At 41.7% G+C, this 18,540-nt stretch overlaps 1 protein-coding gene across 2 annotated transcripts in view; it reads left to right on the plus strand.

Moving 5' to 3' along the window:
• Positions 1 to 17,173, plus strand: part of Gtf2a1l (general transcription factor IIA subunit 1 like) — a 36,816-nt gene extending 19,643 nt beyond the window's left edge. For both annotated transcript variants that reach the window (XM_035445542.1, XM_035445543.1), the window contains 4 exons: positions 198 to 787; positions 14,031 to 14,291; positions 14,925 to 15,014; positions 17,066 to 17,173. In XM_035445542.1, coding sequence (XP_035301433.1) covers positions 198 to 787; positions 14,031 to 14,291; positions 14,925 to 15,014; positions 17,066 to 17,173 — 1,049 coding nt within the window. The remainder of the gene's footprint in view (positions 1 to 197; positions 788 to 14,030; positions 14,292 to 14,924; positions 15,015 to 17,065) is intronic.
• Positions 17,174 to 18,540: the final 1,367 nt, after the last annotated feature.

Below are 18,540 nucleotides of genomic sequence, written 5' to 3' on the forward strand. Positions count from 1 at the left end.
GTGCAGAGCAAAGATGGGAAGATCATGGGACTTTCTGGTCACCAGCCTAGCTCCTGCCTGAAGGAATGAGGCAGGGAGCGACAACTCCGGACACCAATGTCCTTGTCCTTGAGCACACGGGCACACACCGCACACACTGCACACACCGCCGGAAGAGAACTGTCTTGTATCTACCATCTTGTTTTCTCCCTCTCAAGGTCACCTTTACAAAGTCAACGTACCGGTCATGGTGACACAGACTTCGGGAAGACCGGATGTCCTCCAGCACCCATTCCCGCCAGTCCTGCAGCAGCTCGGGCCGCCTTCGATGGTGCAGAGCGGTGTTCCTCCGCTGCACCCGTGCTCTCTGCAAGCTGCTCCCGAGAAGTCCCACAGAATGGAGCCTCTGCTGCTGCAGCCCACGATTGTGCACGCAGCACCGGTGGACAGGAAACACTTAGACACCGCGACCACCGAGAGGCGCGGTCTCCCGGCAAGTGAGCCTAAGACCCTGCCCGAAGCTCTGCTGAGGCCGCAGGATAGCCCTCAGTACATCAGCCTTCCAGGTGTGGGGTTTGCTCCTCACGTCACCCTGACGGAGCCTGGCCTGGAGCCCATGCTTGGTGTCTCCGCAAACGTGACTCAGAATCTTCATAGTGGTCCTTTTCCCCCGGGCCCCCAGGGCCCTCTCCACCACCACATGTTGGACACACAGCTTCATGGCCTCAAAGACAGGATGTATGGATATGACCCCATAAAGCAACCGAGGAAAACGGAGGAGCCCAGCAGCCTCCCTGCGTCAGAGAAGGTAGGGTTCTGTGTTCAGCGTCTTGGTATTAGGACGTAGACGGTGGCCTGTGGTTAGATCATCTAGGTTTTTCTTTTGAGGTGGAAGATGAATCAGAACTATGTACGCTTCGTTTTTCCCATAGAAAATTCTTTTTCTTTGTGGTGTCATGGTAAGTTTCACATGTCAGTTTGACCTAGGGGAAGAAGCAGGAGGTGAGTGTGATAAAAAAAAATGATATGAAATTTTCAAAGAATTAATAATATATTAAAATCCAAGACAGTATTGTTTTCTCTTTACAAACATAAACTCCTTACAGCTAATTCCATTTATTCAGTTTGTGTTATAATAGACAACGAAACATCATGATCAGATAATAGAGGACTGGTTTTCTAGCCCAACTCACAGTCTGTAGAGTAGACAATTAAGCACAACCTGACATTTTATCCTCAGAATACTTAAAATTTCTCTCTCTTTTCCTTTCCCCTGCCTTCTCTTCTTGTTCTCTCTTTTACCCCCATTTTCCTTTCCCTCTCCTTCCTTTCTTGTCTTCTCCCCTTCCCCCTCCTTCCTTTTCCTCTCTTCTCTCTCTGTCTCTTATGTTAAGATCTCACCTGGGGCCTGGCTGATGCTAGGCAAGTGCCAAGCCGCATCTTCACTATCTAACCCTTCCAAGCTATGAGGGAGAAGGGGTACAGTGGTGGAGGAAGGTGGGATATGGTGGTGGAGGATGATGGGGACAGCGGTGGAGGATGATGGGGACAGCGGTGGAGGATGATGGGTACAGAGGTGGAGGATGATGGGTACAGAGGTGGAGGATGATGGGGACAGCGGTGGAGGATGATGGGGACAGAGGTGGAGGATGATGGGTACAGAGGTGGAGGATGATGGGGACAGAGGTGGAGGATGATGGGGACAGAGGTGGGCTGAAGCCAAATATTCTAAACTATTTTGAGAGTTTAAACTTATGACTGTGAGGAACAATTTGTTCTTTTTTTTTTTTTTAACATTTCTGATGTTTCATGACACTTGTTCCAGGCCTTTTAGAAGGTTTGCATTTCATTCTGGCATAAAGAATTAACATGAAAATTCGAGTTTTTGGTATTTTTCTCATATTTTCCACATAACACATACAGTATAGGAACTAACTATAGGCAAAACTCGACTTTTGGTTTTGAGGTAGAAGTAACTAAGGGAGAGCTATGCTTTCCTCCTTTAGTAATTTTGGAGATATTTTCCTCCTGGATTTTGTATGATCTTTGTAGATTTGAGGTGTGATGATCAAGGATTTAGTCTGCTCTACTAGCTGTTGTGATGTATTTTTTTTCTGGACAGGAGAAACAAGCTTAGTTCAGGGATGTTAATCAACGATAGTTTAGGGGTCACTTGGAAGCATAATAGGTTAAGATTCCAGCTTGACTACTTATTAGCAAGCGATGGAATGTTTGTTTCTGTAACCCAGGGATAGCTTGTAACCTTGGGTGTAATTACACCCTTTCAACGTTGAGAATGGCAAAAGAAGGCATGGATACAGGACTTAGCTTCAGGACCAATAGTAAGCTTCCGACTCGTGTGGACCTGTTTGTGGTTGGTGTATAATGCAGGGTGATGGTGGTGGTGGGATTAGTCAACTGGGCTGGTTGAAGTGTTTAGCTCATGCTGTCTAGAGCATGAGGAATGCCTGGTGTGTTAGCTGTTGCTATATCATCTCCTGGCTTCTAGAGACCTGTATAAAGTGAAGCTGGCCCTGTCCTTCCGTTGCTCGTCACATCGCCATCTGCCCATCACCTTGAAAGATAAGCTACAGTGCTTTCCTATGTGTGCATGGACCTTTGCTTCCCTGCCACTTTCTTATTTATTCTTCCTCTCATGCCTAATATTTTATTGGTATCACCAAAGATTACTGATTCTTTTAATTTTAATTTTTATTGGTCTTTTTCTTTAAAAAATATTTAGTGTGTGTGTGTGTGTGTGTGTGTGTGTGTGTGTGTGTGTTCACAGTTGTGCAAACCACAGTGTATGAGTGCAGGTCAGAGGACAACTTTAAGGAGCCAGTTCTCTCAGTGTGTTGAGGCAGGTTTCTGTGGCAGGGATGTGTATACCAGGCTAGCTGGCCCATTAGCTTCTGGCAGACAACCCCAGCTTCAGCTCTCATATAGCCATTGGAGTGCTAAGATCACAGACATGCACCACTTCCTCTGACATTTTATATGGGTTCCAGGAGCTCTAACTAGGGCCATTAGGGTTTGCAGCAGCAAAGGTTTTTACCTGCTAAGCCGTCTCACAGACCCTGGACATATTAGCCCCATTTAACAAAGAAAACAGTTTGAATATTTTTTCATACTCATCAAATATACTAAAGTATTCCATGCTGTATTAGTTAGTTTTGATGTAATTAGTTAGGTTGGTTTCAACGGTCAACTTGGTTGGATTGAAAGACACTCAGGAGATCGTTGAAGTACATTTCTGGGTGTGTCTATGAGAGTATTTCCATGGGGAAAGGATGTTCTCTGCATGTGTCTGGTGATATGTAATAGGCCATGGGTCCAGATGGGATAAAAGAGGAAGGAGGAAGGCCAGAAACATGAATATACTTTCTCAGCTTCCTGGCTGCCAAGATGAGCAGCCTTGAAAGCCTACTCCCATTGCCATGCTGGTCTCCTTCATCTGAGGCCCAAACCAGTGAACTCACAGCTCTGAAACCATGGGGGGGGGAGGGGAAGAGATACAAATACCTTTACATTGTTTCTGTCAGGCATTTGTCACAGTGACAAGGACTCTGAGTAGCACACATGGCAGATGGGAGTAGCATGGCACAGAGTGTTACTGTCATAGCTGGCTAATGTGTAGCCACTGTTACCTTACCATATTGTGGTTGATCTAGATTAGCTTTCTCTTAAGAATAAGAGATGCTTTGTTCTGCCCCAGTGAACAACTAGATTGTATGTAATTCAGGTTGAAGATAGGGAGGGGTGCTGAAGTCTCATGCTTTGTGTCTATCACCCTGTATTTTGAAGTTCTGCCTTATCTGCCACTGGAATAATGCAGTTATTTCTTAGATTGTAATGGTTGAAAGCTGGAGTTGTCAAAGCTTTGTCTTAAGGGATCCTGTTTTATTTTCTTGTTGTATCATCTAGCCTCAAGACCCACACTCATTTTAGACACCTCCCTGGAGTGAAGGGTCCTGGCCATTGAGCAGCTGGCTTGCTATACAGAAGGAAGGCTGAAGCAGCCACCCCTCCTCATTACATGGTCTGCAGCAGAACTGCTGACATTTCGCATGTACACACAGGGTTCATGGAAGAACTGGCGCTGACATTCCTTTAACATTCAACAGGGTAAAAATACCAGTTGCTTCTGAGGGTGGCTGGCATCTGATTTTAATTTCCACTCACACACTGACATCACTAAACAATCCCTATGCTGTGAGCCTGGTTTTTCTTTTCAAGCTGGAGACTGACATCTTTGTAACAGTGCATGGTAGGGTTTGAGACCCAGCACATGAATGCAGCATCCGAGGACACCCTCCACAAGGCAGGGTTTCTCTGCTCTGGTAGAGCCCATGCTGTGGGCTTCAGCATGTGGCCTACATTGTTGCTAGGCCAAAGCCAGTAACCTCAGAAGTCTTGTCTGCTGACATAAAGCTCAAAGACTTTTGAGCCACGGTTTTGAAGTATTGTCTTTTTTTTCAATACATGTATCAAAAATGTAAACAAAGTTTATATTCTCCTTTCTGCAGGATCTTTCCAGCTTTCTAAAGAACATCCCTGAAGACCCTGTTTAATGTCTGGGAAGATATTTGCTCTTTTGGGGAGGGAAGGACAGCCCCTTCATAACATTTCCCCTGGAGGGTTTATTGGTGGATGGTTGGCAACCTGTTTAATGTCTAGGGAGATGTCTGGTCTTTTGGGGAGGGAAGGACAACCCCTTCATAACATTTCTCCTGGAGGGTTTATTTGTGGCTGCTGGGCTTTGTGAAATACTCGGATCTTCCTATGCATGGTCCTTCAGCATTCATTAGGAATGATGTTGAACATTATATGCTCTTTTGGTTGTCCAGCCAGGTGGACACCAGAGCTAGCACAGCTATGTGAACTTGCCAGTGTTTGCTTCTGAAGACAGAGTTAGAAATGAAAAACAAAAAAAGACTGTTGAAGTTATTGATAAGAAATTTGAGTTTGTAATATTCCTTCTCTCTCTGAGTAAAAAGAGCTTCCCCAGTTTAAGAAAAACAGGGTCTTATTTTAATTCAGTTGGAAGAGTCCTAAAGAAAGGGATAGAGAGGAAGGGACAGGGAGGGAGGGCTAGGGAGTGAGAAGGGGAGGGACAGAGAGGTGAAGAGATTGCTGGGGAGGGGGGAGACTGGGGAGGGGAGAAGAGGGTGGTATAGATGTTGCATACAGCCGTGGGAAGGCCAGAAGAGGATGTCTGTCAATCTATGCCTTGTCCCCTTCAAACAGGGCCTCCTGGAACTGAGAGCTTATGGTTTTGTGAATGTCAGTGAACTGCTCCTCCACTTAGCTTGGTGTTAAAGGCTTGAGCAGCTGCACCTGGCTTTGCAAAGGGTGCTAAGGATATGAACTCAGTAGCAGCAAGTGTTCTTACCCACCGAGCCAGCTCCCCACCCTAGTCCTGGAATTTGTCATTTTACTTAGTAAGCTGGGAACTCATTTAACAAAGTCCTGTAGGGACAGACTTCAGTTCATTTTGTTCAAGTGGTATCTGTAACTTAAGGTTTTCTTTTTGCTGTTATAATGAAAAGCCACACTCAGCATGTAATTTACGACTAGGACTGACTCAGTAACTCCCTATTAAAAAGTTAGATTCATTGAGGTATAATCTAAGTACAATAAAATCCCCCTCTTTTGGTGTACTGTGAACTTTGACAAACATAGGCAGTTATACCAAGCAAGTAAAAGTGTGCAAGAGAACCTTTGTCTTACTCCCAAGACTCCCTATGTGCGTTTGTAGTCAGTGCCTGCCCTCTGCCCCCAGTGCCCGAAGTCCTTCGCTGGATCTGTTTTCTTTCAGCAGGGAGTTGCCTTTTCCAGAATGGCAATCAACGGGAGTTGTGCAGTGTGCAGCTTTGACAGTATGCTTGAGATTACCTTATGCTGGTGCATGCAGCAGCGTATCCATTGTATGAATGTTATTTTACCAGTTTACCAGTAGGGCATTTGGGTTATTTCCTAGTTTTGGAATTTGTATAGCTGGGGTTGGATAAATATTTCTCCTTTATAACAGGGCCACGAATAAACATCTGAGAAGCCCATGTAAAGCAAGTTGGCTCTCTGGAACAGTTCATCTTCAATTTTAATTGCCCTGTATTGGTTTGTTTATGGACATTCTCTCTGCTACTCGATCCATGCCTATTTGCTTTTCACCAGTACCACATTCTCTTTATTGTAGTGATTTTAAAGTAAGCTGGACATCAGAGAAAGAGTCCTTCAAATTTGTTCTTTTTCAAAATCATTTGGGCTATTCCTATTCCTTTGCATTTCCATATAAATGTGATAGTCAGCTTGTTAACTGAAAACAAAACAAAACAAAACAACAAAAACCTGAAACCAAGCTTCTGGGATTTCTTTTGGGCTGTGTCAACTCTAGAGATGCAAGGGGAGAGCTGACAACCATAGTCTCTTCAGAGTGTCTATTTCTTCATATTCGGTCTCAGTAGGGCTGGGTTTCCAGAGACTTGTCTATTTCATCGACTTCTCTGCTTTTTTAAAAGACTTATTTTTAATATTGCGTATGTATATGTGTGTGTCTGTCCACATGACTGCAGGCACCCATGGAGGCCAGAAGAAGGTGTCTGATCCCCTGGAGTTGAGCTGCCCAGCATGGGTACTGTGAACGGGGAAGAGCAACACATGCTTACAACTGCTGAGCCATCCCTCAGCTCCCCTAGATTTGTCGTTGTGTTGGTGGAGAAGTGTTCTTAGCAATCTCTGAAGGGTCGGTGTGTCTGTAAGGTCGGTAGTGATGTCCCTTGTTTTTCTTAGGATTTGGGGACTATGAATATTCTTTTTCTCTTTTTCACTCTAGATAAAGAGGCATCTGTTTCATCAATCTGTTTGAAGAACCAACTTTTGATTTTACTGGTTTTTCTTTCCTCTTTTCCCATTTACTGTTTTATTTATGTTCCTTATAACTTCTGATAACCTTGGATCCCCACCACCACCATCACCACCATTCTGGAAAGTATCAGGTTAGGTTGTTAATTTGAGATTGGTCTTCTAAATATAAGTATTCACAACTTGAAATTTCCCTTCTAGGACCTGTAAGCTTGGAATGTGTGTTATGTGTGCTTTATTTTAAATTGTATTGTTTATTTATTGGGAACTCAGACTGGCAATCCTTGAACTGACAATCCTTCTGCCTCAGCCCACTAAGCACTGGACTTATTCAGTGCTCCATACTGAATGGTTTTTTGATTAAAGAACTTAAGAACTTACAATTTCTTTTTTTTAACCCATTGAGTTTGAAGGTTTGATGTTTGATATCTATCATAGACTTTCTAGTTTTTGCTATCACGTTCTAGTTAAACATTTCTGCTATTTATTCTAAATTCCTTATTTTTGTAACTTTATTCACAATTATTTCTAGTACCATGATTATAAAAGATGCTTTAGTATGATTTTTTCTGAATTTTGTCTTGCATCCTAAATTAATTAATCTTAGTGACTGATATTGTGACCTGAGAAAAATACGTTCTGCTTTTGTTGGATGGAGAGGTCCTTTGTGTCTTTGTGCCAGTTTGTTGTTGTCCTCTTGACACAAACTAGAGTTACCTTAGAAGAGGGAACCACAATTGAGGAATCACCTCCACTGACCTGTTGGGATGTGTGTGGGGCAGGTTCTTATTGCTGGTTGATGTAGGCAGGCCCAGCCCACTGTGGGTGGTGCCATCCCTAGGCAGGTGGGCCTGGGCTGGGTAAGCAAGGTAGCTTAGCAAGCCAGGGAAAGGAAGCCAGTAAGCAGCAGCATTCCTCCATGCTTCCTATCTCTGTTCCTATTTGGGCTCCTGTGCCGACTTCCCTCAGTAATGGACTGACTTGGAAGTGGGAGGCCAAATAACATTTGCCTCCTCCAAGTTACTTTTGGTCACGGTGTTGATAACACTGACAGAAAATTAACTAGAAGAATAGTCCCCTAAGTCCTACCGGTTATACTGTTAAGATCATAATTTTGTCATTGAGTTTCTATCTATATACCACCGGAAGTAAGATATTGAAGTCTCTTCCTGTCCTAGTATTGTCCCTGCCATCCATTCTTTCAGTGTTTGTTGCATACATGGTTCTGACATTTGGTAACACGGTTATAATTATAATCTTGTGGATGAGATGATCTTTTTGGATTCTGTATCTGTCCTTTCCTCCCTCATTTTTTCCTTTCTGTCGACAGTGACACAGCCCCTACGAGTTCTTTTGGCTACTATTATGTGACATTTATTCTTCTGTCCTTTCATTTTCAAACTATGCATGTTCTTAGATTTTCAGTTAGGATGGTGTAGACAGCAGATGGTTAGATCCTGCCCTTTGCAATCAGCCTGCAGTCTGTGTGTTTTGCTTGGAAAGTGATTTGGACAGAGTGTGTCTCCCCAAAGGTGGAGCTGAGGTTGTAGGAGCATTTGAAAAGGTGATGGAATGAGTCAGGTCCTAGGTCCACCATCAGGATAGATTCCTGCTGAGCTCCTAGAATGGGATGGCTCAAAGAGTGTCCCCATGAACTTCAGGTGTGAAAAATATTGGCTTGCCTCCCCCGAGGCTCCAATGTCCTGTTTCTTTTCCACATGGTCCCTCCATTGTGATTTCCCATGCTTGTGACATCTTCACCAGACCCAAGCAGGTGTTGGCTCCTTTAGAGGTGCCAGAATCATGAGCAATCTCTTTTCATAATAGATTTCTCAGGCCCAAGTATTTTGTTAGAACAACACAAAATGGATTAATAGAGATAACTTAGTCCATGTATATTTTAGGTAATTATTGATAGGGAAGGACAAACTTTTACTATCTTGTTACTTGTTTTCTGTGTGTCTTGAGTGTTTGTTCCTCCATTCCTTGCCTTGCTTTTTTCTTTTCTGTTTAGTTGACATTCTTGTCTTGGTTCATTTTGATTTCCTTATCATTCCCACTGTGTGATATTCTATAGCTGTTTTCTGTAGCTTTTGGTTATTATGGGGATTAAATATATTATCTTCATGTGGTAATAATCCCTTTGGATCTGGCAGCAACCACACAAAAACTTGCTTCTTCATGATTCAACCATTCTCTGCTTTTCCTTGTTGAATTTACATAGTTAGACACATTAACATAGATTTATGCTTTTGCCTCTTAAGCCTTAAAGAAGAATAAAGAGACTATTGCACTAAAATTACAGTCATGTGGGCTTCAGTGTTTGCCATTGTCAACTCCCCATTTCTGGAAAATGTCTTCCTATTGTTTCCCAGGTACTATCTAGTGTCCTTTGATTTCAACCGGAAGGGCTTCTGGGAGGCCCAGTGGTGATGGGTCCCTTTACCGTTTATCTGGGAATGTTTTAATTCCCCCCTCCTGTTTAAGATGGCAGGTAAACGTTATGCAAGGGGGAGAAGGAGGCGTGGCAACAGCTATATAAATCACTTCAACAGTGTCTTTCATTGGGATGTGGATTGGATTCAACCCCTACCCTATTTTAAGCACTTTAAATATATTGTCCCACTGGATTTTGCCTTTGGGTGTTGTGTTAGAAACCCGACAAAAGTGTTAGTGAGTATAGAAAGCTATTTTCTCTTTTCCTGCTTCAAATGTACTGGTTTACAATTTCAGTTAATTATTTATTGCTACTGTGTACATACAATTGATTTTTGCCAGCTTATCTTATATCTTGTCACCTGCTAAAACCAGGCAAGTTTGTGTAGTCCTTGGAATTGTTTTATACAGTTATAATCACTGTGAGCAGAAACAGCTTAATTGATTCCTTGTCAACATCCTTTTCTTTCTTTTTTTCCTTGTCTCTCTAAGACTTCTAGTACAGAATCAGAGTGGAGAGAGCCATCTGTTTGCTCTTGATACCAAAGGAAAAAAGTCAAGTCTTGTTAGCAAGTGCCATGCCGGCTATGGCTTTGTGTAGGAATCTTTTACAGGTGGACAGAGTTTCCTTCAGTAAAGGATTGCTGAGAGTTGCCTAGGCGGGGAGGGAAGATGCATGTTTTTAACCCTGGCATTTAAGAGGCAGAGGCCATTGTGAGCTGCCTGATGCTGGCACTGCAAATCAGTACTGAGTCATTTCTCCAGCCCTCCTGTGCTCTGGATAAAAAGTTGTTTGACTACTTTTGGATAGAATATTTTATACATGTCAGTTAGGTCATATAGATTGTATGCATTGTTCGGGTCTTCTGTATTGTTACCGAGTAATTACTGTCAATGTTTCTGTTGCTTACTGACAGCAATGACAGTTATGAACATACCTGTTTTTTTTTTACTTCCTTTAGTTATTTTTATTGTTGTTCTGTGCAGTTTAACTCAGGGCTTTGGTGCATAATAAACTTGGCTGTTACTCCTTAGCTACATCTCCAGCTGTTTTTTGTTTGCATATTTTTGAAGGGATATTCATAGTATTGATACATGTATAAAAATTTAGGATTGCTGTCTTCTCCTACAAAAGAGCCTTTTATTGTTAGGTAATATTGTTACTATCTTTTGTAATATTCCTGTTTTGAGATTGATATCACCATTTTAGTTTTACTTGGATTGGTATTTGCAAGGTACACGTTGTCCTTCTTAAAGACCTTCACATTTAAATTGTTTGGTGTCTGTGTGTGATGTGTGTTTGTGTCACAGCATGCATGGGGGGGTCAGAGGACCATTTGCAGGGGTAGGGTCTCTCCTTCTACCATGTGGGTCCCAGGGACCAGTTTGTCAGGCATGGCATCAGGTCCCTTTACCGACTGAGCCATCTCACCAGCCCTCACCTTAGATACTCTTAACTGATCTGTGTTACATACAAAGTGGTTTCTTATACACAGGAAGGATGTCATTGGGTATTGCTAACTTGGTCCAGCCTTGTGGCTTTGTAACTGGTGTGTTTAAACCATTTATGCCTGGAATAGTTATTAAACTGCTTGTTGGTTGTTGCTGTGTTCTTTCTTCTCTTTATCTGCATATGTTTGATTCTTCCTTTGTCTGTATTGATTGTACTGATGACTCCTTCAGATGAAATTTTTACTCTGATGTTTTTTATTTTTAGAGTTTCCTCCTGACTCATATTTTCTGTATGGCCAAGGAAGTTTCCATGCTAGGGTCATGTTTATTCATGCAGCCCACGTTTCCCATCGGATTGCCTAACATCAATCATGGTCTGATTCTTTCTCTTGATTGGCTTTCATACCTATAGCTGGCCTCTCTTGCTATTTTGGTTTCATGTTACTGATTTTGATTGATGGTCAAACATCTTGTATAGAAAAGGACAGACTTGGGTACATGGTACCTACACTTGGAGATGGCTGTCATTTTTCTCACAGAGAGATGTATTTATATTTTCCATACAACCAAGTTTTGTGTCCTTCAGTGTCCAGTACCCCAGATAGATTTTTAAAAATGAAATCAAGCAAAGCTGTGATGCAATAGTTTGGCTTCTGCTCTTTGATAGTGTGGCGGTGGTGATTTTTTTTTTTTAAGCATTTTTATAAGTGACAGTGGCCATGTTTTTTGGTACATGAATAAACATAATCTTGTTTCTGTAATTTAGACTTATTTATATTTCAGTCACACCATAGCCATTCATTTCTGCATAAGTGATGTACCTTCATTCCATCTGTGAGTGCAGTCTGTTTCCAATGTTGAAAAAGTTAATTGCATGTAAACTAATTACTTGTATGTTTATTAATGTTAAATCTTTTATGTAAGGTTATTTTTAAAGAGTACTTTGTGAGGATTCATTGTAGAGAATATTTACATGGATATGCATCCCAGAAACTATCCACTCAAAAACAAGTTGAGTATTTCCTATGTTAAAGTAGTATCTTAAAGTGATGCATTAAGGTGTATAATTGTGTTGTCTATACCATTACAAACACAGGAGTAGAAAGAGGGTATATTTGTTCAAACTACAACAAAGCTTCTGGGCCTGCTGGGGAGCCTTGCTAGCATCAGTGGCCTTGAAGATTCCAACAGTTTCTGAGGCTGATATGCGGAGGCTCTTTGAGGTCAGATAGCTATGTTTTCAGTGCCCTTGAATGTACTTGTGTACCTAGTCCTGAGAGACAAAAGTATCCCATGTCAGGTAACTTGTGTCCAGCTGTCCATCTGTGAGCTTCCCAAACAGCCAGCATGTCTTTGTTCTACCTTACAACATCTGGAGCTTATTACCAAGTTTTCAGTTTTGAGACAATGACCTTGAACTCATGTGATCCTCCTGCCTTAGCCTCCAGAGTGCTGGTATTAGTGGCATGCTGCACCAGATCTGGGCTTCAACAGTGTTTAAATTATTTTCATTTCTTTTTAGTTATTAAAATAAGTGATTAAATCCACATAAAGTCATTTTAATGAGAAAAAATGAATGTTTATGTTAATCATCTTCACAAAAGAGAGGAGTTTTGAAAAATCATGTAACCATGTACAACTTTGTTCATATCAGGCATAAATCTCTTAGAAACATGTTATATATTTAAAGAAAGACCTTGGCTGTGTGCGTTAATCTAAAGTTTCACTTAATTTCCCCAATACTAATACAGGTTTTCATATACCTCTGAAACCATGCCCATAATGCATATCCTCTTTTTATAACACACACACACACACACACACACACACACACACACACACACACACACACACACACTTTGATTAGTTTCTTAAGGGGCTGATTTTGTCAAAAAGGATAAGAATTCTGCTGTAAATTCTGTGTTATTTATGGTTACAGAAAGTACCTCTTTTATTAGGCTTTGGGGAGCTCCAGCCCACTGTGACAGACATGAGGTTTTGGGGAGTTCTAGCCCCTATGACAGACTTGAGATTTTGGGGAGCTCTAGCCCACTGTGACAGACTTGAGGTTTTGGGGAGCGCTAGCCCACTGTGATGGACCAATGAGAGTATATACACTGCATTGGAGGTGAACCCTCTGAAATCAAGCTTGGGCTTTAATCCTGTCTCACTCTTTGCTGCCGTTGTGGTCTTGAAAGCCATAGTGTCTCATCTTGGTATGTTGCAATTAGATTTAAATTAGAAAATGTGTATAAAGTATTTACCAGATGATTGTAAGCTTCGTTTGAGAGAAAAAAATGATAAAAGTAATAGCTAATGATATAGCCAGGGTTTAATGTTTAAGTTACTTCCACCTTCAACTATCCATTTCCAGAAGGTTTTAATCATCTCAAAGAGAAACACTAATAATAACCTGTGGTGGTTTCAATGAAAATGACCCCCATAGGCCCATAGGGAGTGGCACTATTAGGAGCTGTGGCCTCACTGGAATAGGTATGGCTTTGTTAGAGGAAGTGTGTCACCCAGGGTGGGCTTTGAGGTTCTCAGATGCTCAGGCCAGGCCCAGTGACTCACTCTCTTCCTGCTGCCTGCTGAGTGGGATAGAGAACTCTCAAACTCCCTCTCCAGCCCATGTCTGCCTGCACGCTGCCATGCTTCCCACCATGATGATAATGAACTAAACCTCTGAACTCTAAGCCAGCCCCAGTGAAATGTTTTCTTGTAAGACTGCTGTGGTCATGGCGTCTCTTCACAGCAATAGAAACCTTAACTAAGATGATGCTCCCCCATTGCGCTCTTCCTCCCTCACCTTGGTAGTCTTTGTTTCACTTCTGTCTCCACAGACATTTCTACAACAGGCGCCTCAGGTTAAGTGAAATAAAATAGCTGTTCTGTATTGACTGCTTTGACCTATATAGTCCTTTGGAATTTGCATTCATTTCTCGAGCCACTGTCTTTTCTACGTCACTCAGTTGCCATTTTAACCAAGTTAAAATTCAGTAAGTACATGCTATCTAAGGGGATATATGCAAAAGCTGGCAAATACTATGTGAAAGCAGTGAGCTCATTTGGTGACAGCGTATAATAATGTGTTTACTGAACTTGTAACTGAACGATCATTCTTGTTAGAAATGCTAAAGATATCCCAGAATTCCAAGCTTTCAGACTGGTCTTAGAAGGCAGAGATATGTTTAAATGGTCCCTTGTGCAGTATTTGCCAGTCATTTGACTTAACATTCAGATTCAGTGCTTCAGTGCCCCGCCTGACCCGAAGAACTCAACGGTGTCTCCTCCTCTTGCAGAGTTCTTCTTCTGAGAGGGACCTGAATATTCAGGTAACTGATGATGACATTAATGAAATAATCCAAATAGATGGAACTGGTGACAACTCTTCTACTGAAGAAGGGGGAAGTATAAGAGATGTAGACGAGAATGAATTCCCAGGGATCGTGGATGCCGGTGACCTCAAGGTCCTGGAGGAAGAGGCTGACAGTGTATCAAATGAAGACTCCACTGCTAACAGCAGTGACAATGAGGACCACCAAATAGACACCATGGAAGAGGTGAGGTGCTCACCTGAGCCGAGACTTGCTTTATTAACTAACAGGACTTGTGATTTCATGGACTTCACAATGCAATTCTTGATAAGATTAACCTCGCCTTCAGTCTTTTAAACTTAGAGTTATTTGTATGCAGGGCCTTAAGCATTTCCACCTTAAACTGTAATTTAACCTGCTGTTGCATGATTAGGAATTGGTTTTATATTTGTTGCTTTTAAGTTAGGAGGCTTAGGAGACACAGGTTTTGTTCTTTCTCTAGTAAATGTGATGAAGTCTGAGTGGGATGTGGTAGTTAAGTTGGTGAGGGCTGTTGGCTCTCACTTGTGGCTGCCTTCTACTGTCTGCCTATGGTAATTGTCTATCTGATTTACTGTCTTTAACAGTCCTGGTATCCTCTAGGTCTTGAAGCACTTCTCGTTTCATAGATGAGAAACCAAGATACAGGAGATTTTGGTAATTTGTCCAAGGTTGATCATGTAATTAAGTGGTCAAGATGGAATCCAAACCCAAGTTATTTGACTTTAAAGCAAAAAGTATTATTCTGTCTCTTCAGGTCCCTTTACTCCTATGTCTTTCTGTCTTTAAATAATTTGAGGCATCATGAAGTCCCTTAATGTGACCATCTTTCATCTTTAGGACCCTCTAAATTCCGGAGATGATGTCAGTGAGCAGGATGTGCCAGACCTGTTTGACACAGATAATGTAATTGTCTGTCAGTATGATAAGGTACTGTGCTCACCTTTTGGACTTGGGTTTCATTAATTGAACTTATACTGGAAGGTATATAAAAATATTGTCAAATATGATGGCAAGTTCCAGTTCACAGTCAAGTGACTCATAGGGCAGCGGTTTAATTCTCTCTGTCTCTCTGTCTTGTGTTCTCTCTCTCTCTCTCTCTCTCTCTCTCTCTCTCTCTGTGTGTGTGTGTGTGTGTGTGTGTGTGTGTGTGTGTATGCATTGTGTGCCCATGTGTGTATGGCAGTGTATGTGCACGGAGGCCAGAGGGTAACCTCTGCTGTTGTTCTTAGGTACTTTCTACTTTGATTTTTCATTAGCCTGGAGCTAGCCACGTAGGCTAGGCTGGCTGGCTGGCCAGCACTGGGATTACAGGTGTGCACCACTGCACCCAGTTCCTTTTTGTGTGGATCTGGGTTTCAAATTCAGGTCTTTATATTTGTAAGGCAAGCACATTGCCTACTGAGCCATCTCTGCAGCCCAGTTCTGTAGAGTTGAGGGCGTGTCTTGGGTCTGCCACTGTGCTATGTGTTATAGTGACACTTGACAGTGATAATCCTTGTTTTCCCCAGGTGGATGGAACCTAGGATGTAGCACATGCCAGCCAAGTGCTCTGCACTAAGCCATTAGGCTACACCCAGCCCCTAAATGGTAATCTCTGTCTTAGGGAGGTGACAATCTTATTCAAACACACTATTTCTTATAGGATTAAAAAACACACACACACACACACACATGATAAGATGACAGGCAAGTCAGATGTTAGAAGAGTGTGACAGGTAAAGCAAATGCTGCTGAAATATGAATCAAACCTTCAGCTATGTGGCAGACAGCAAGACCAAAAAGTAGCAAGGAGATACAAGAAAACATTTGTTGTTGGAATTCTCCATGAACGCCTCATGGGCGATGTAGACCTTTGAAATGGGGCTTGAATGATTTGTAGCTCAGAGAGAGGGGTGGAAGGCAGGCATGCAAGGTGCAGCCTGATACAAAGCAGAGATATAAAGGGATGAAATATGTGCCTGGGACAGACTTACCAGCATTATTTGCGATGCCCACATCCTTGCTACTACTTGTCACATGACCTTCAGATACTTGACATTCTACTGTGTATGACACAGTGGATGTTTACATCTTTGGTGTTTTTGAGTCATAATTCGATATACTTAAAGGAGACATAGGATAATGCTTTTTTTTTTTTTTTTGGTTTTTTGAGACAGGGTTTCTCTGTGTAGCTTTGGAGTCTGCCCTAGCACTTGTTCTGGAGACCAGGCTGGCCTCGAACTCACAGAGATCCACCTGCCTCTGCCTCCCGAGTGCTGGGATTAAAGGCGTGTGCCACCAACGCCTGGCGATAATGCTTCTTTTAATAGCTATAAAAATGAACTCTTTTTCTCTACAAAATCTCCTTCTAACATTATGTATATGTACATATTTATAATGGTAATTTATCAAGTTTTGTCTCCCTCTCCATGAAAATGTAAACTCTTCAAAGACAGGATCTTTTGTTTTTTTACATACATAATATATTGAAGTCTATAGCCAGCTGTTTCCTCTGCAGAGTCAACCAAGGCTATCAAAAACCTTTGAAAAATTACACATTTATTGAACATATAAAGACTTATTTTTGGTCATTATTTCCTGAACAATTCAATATTACTGTTATTTAAAGGCATTTTCATTGCATTGGGTGTTAACAAATAACCTAGAGATTATGTAAGTCTTCCCAGGAGGATGTGCATTTGTTGTATGAAATACATAAGGGGCTGGAGCAATCCACAGACTTGGCTCTCTGTAGCTGTGGAGCCAATCATTGATCCTTTTGATACGGAGTGATGGTTCTCATTGTGTATGGATGACTTGACACATCTCCAATACTTGAGCTAGTATTTGACTTATAGGAACTCAAAGATTTGCTAAAGAATGAATAAAGTATCTTGGGGTCTTATATTTAGGGTCAGAATAACCCCACTTGCTATTTTAAAGAATGTATGTGATCCCTTAGCTTCCAAACGAAGTCTGGATTATTTTTCTCTCTCCAGATTCATCGAAGCAAGAACAGATGGAAATTCTACTTAAAAGATGGTGTCATGTGTTTTGGAGGGAGAGACTATGTATTTGCAAAAGCCATTGGTGAGGCTGAGTGGTAAATGCCAGAAGCTCGGTACATCGGCTCTGTGAACCTACCTAGGACTATATTGAATGTTGTGAACCACATCTTTATTTTATTTGTAGTCCATCAAAGAGTTGATTAAATTTTTTGTTCACTATATGGAATTAAATAAAATTATAGTTCAAATGCAGATGCAAATATATAACCTTACATTTCTTTTGCTTTCCCTTTTGACTGGTGCCCCCACTACAATCTCTATCAGTGTAAAGCATAACTGCACTGGTTGTGACAGCACCATGAGTTGTCACATTTTGTGATTAGAAAAGTCATTATAGCCCCACCTACATTCCCTCATACTCCTTATCTTTTAAAAAAAAAAAAATCTAAACTGCAAACAAAATCCACTCCAAAATAGGCTTACAAGATAAAGAGCAATATCCATTCTTCTTGAGTACTAATCAAACAGGTTTGGCAGGTTTGGGGAAACCACAGAGAGAAGTAAGAGTTAAGTTATTTTGGATCTGGTACTCACTCACCAGCCTCAGATGATGCTGTTTAAAAAAACCAGGTCTTGTGGAGTTATCAGAGACAGTGACTTTCAAGGTTTTGGCCAGGACCCACACCATAGAACACACTTAGAATGTGAAGTTTCTATTTGCATGCACATGGACACACATAGCAATGCAGTAAAACATATCAGAAATTGCACCTGCCTTTGGCATGGTGGCCTTTTGCATTATGTGTGTGATTCTGTGCTGTTTAAATGAGTAGTAATAATAAAAATAGATAGTTTTGGCTTGCAAAGTTATTTCACTTTGTGACAGTTTATACTTTTTAAAAAATAAGATTTATTTATTTTTAATTTTATGTGTATGGATATTTTGCCTGAATGTATGTCTGTGTATCACGTGCAGGTGATACCCACAGAGGTGAGAAAACAGCATTAGATCCCTGAATCTGGAGCTATGTACAGTTGTTAGCTGTCATGCGGGTGCTGGGAATCTATCTTGGGCCCTCTAGAAGAGCAGGCAGTACGTTTAACTGCTGAGCCATCCCTCTAGTTTGGGTTAACATTATTTTTAATGTGCCAACTGTCTAAGTGAGGGTTTCTATTGCTGTGGTAAAACACCATGATCAAAAGCAGCTTGGGGAGGAGAGGGTTTACTTTGCATATACTTCCATATCACAGTTCATCAAGGAAGGTAGGGCAGGAAACTGGAGGCAGGAGCTGATGCAGAGGCCATGCTTACTGATTTGTTCCTCATGGCTGGCTCAACCTATGTTCTTACAGAACCTAGAGACATCAGCCCAGGGGTTTTTCCATGTATAATGGGCAGACCCTCCCCCATCAATTACTAAGAAATGATCCTATCCGCTTGCACGCCTACAGCCCATTCCTTTGGA

Source organism: Cricetulus griseus, chromosome 5, assembly GCF_003668045.3.
Source record: "Cricetulus griseus strain 17A/GY chromosome 5, alternate assembly CriGri-PICRH-1.0, whole genome shotgun sequence".
NCBI classification, from domain to species: domain Eukaryota; kingdom Metazoa; phylum Chordata; class Mammalia; order Rodentia; family Cricetidae; genus Cricetulus; species Cricetulus griseus.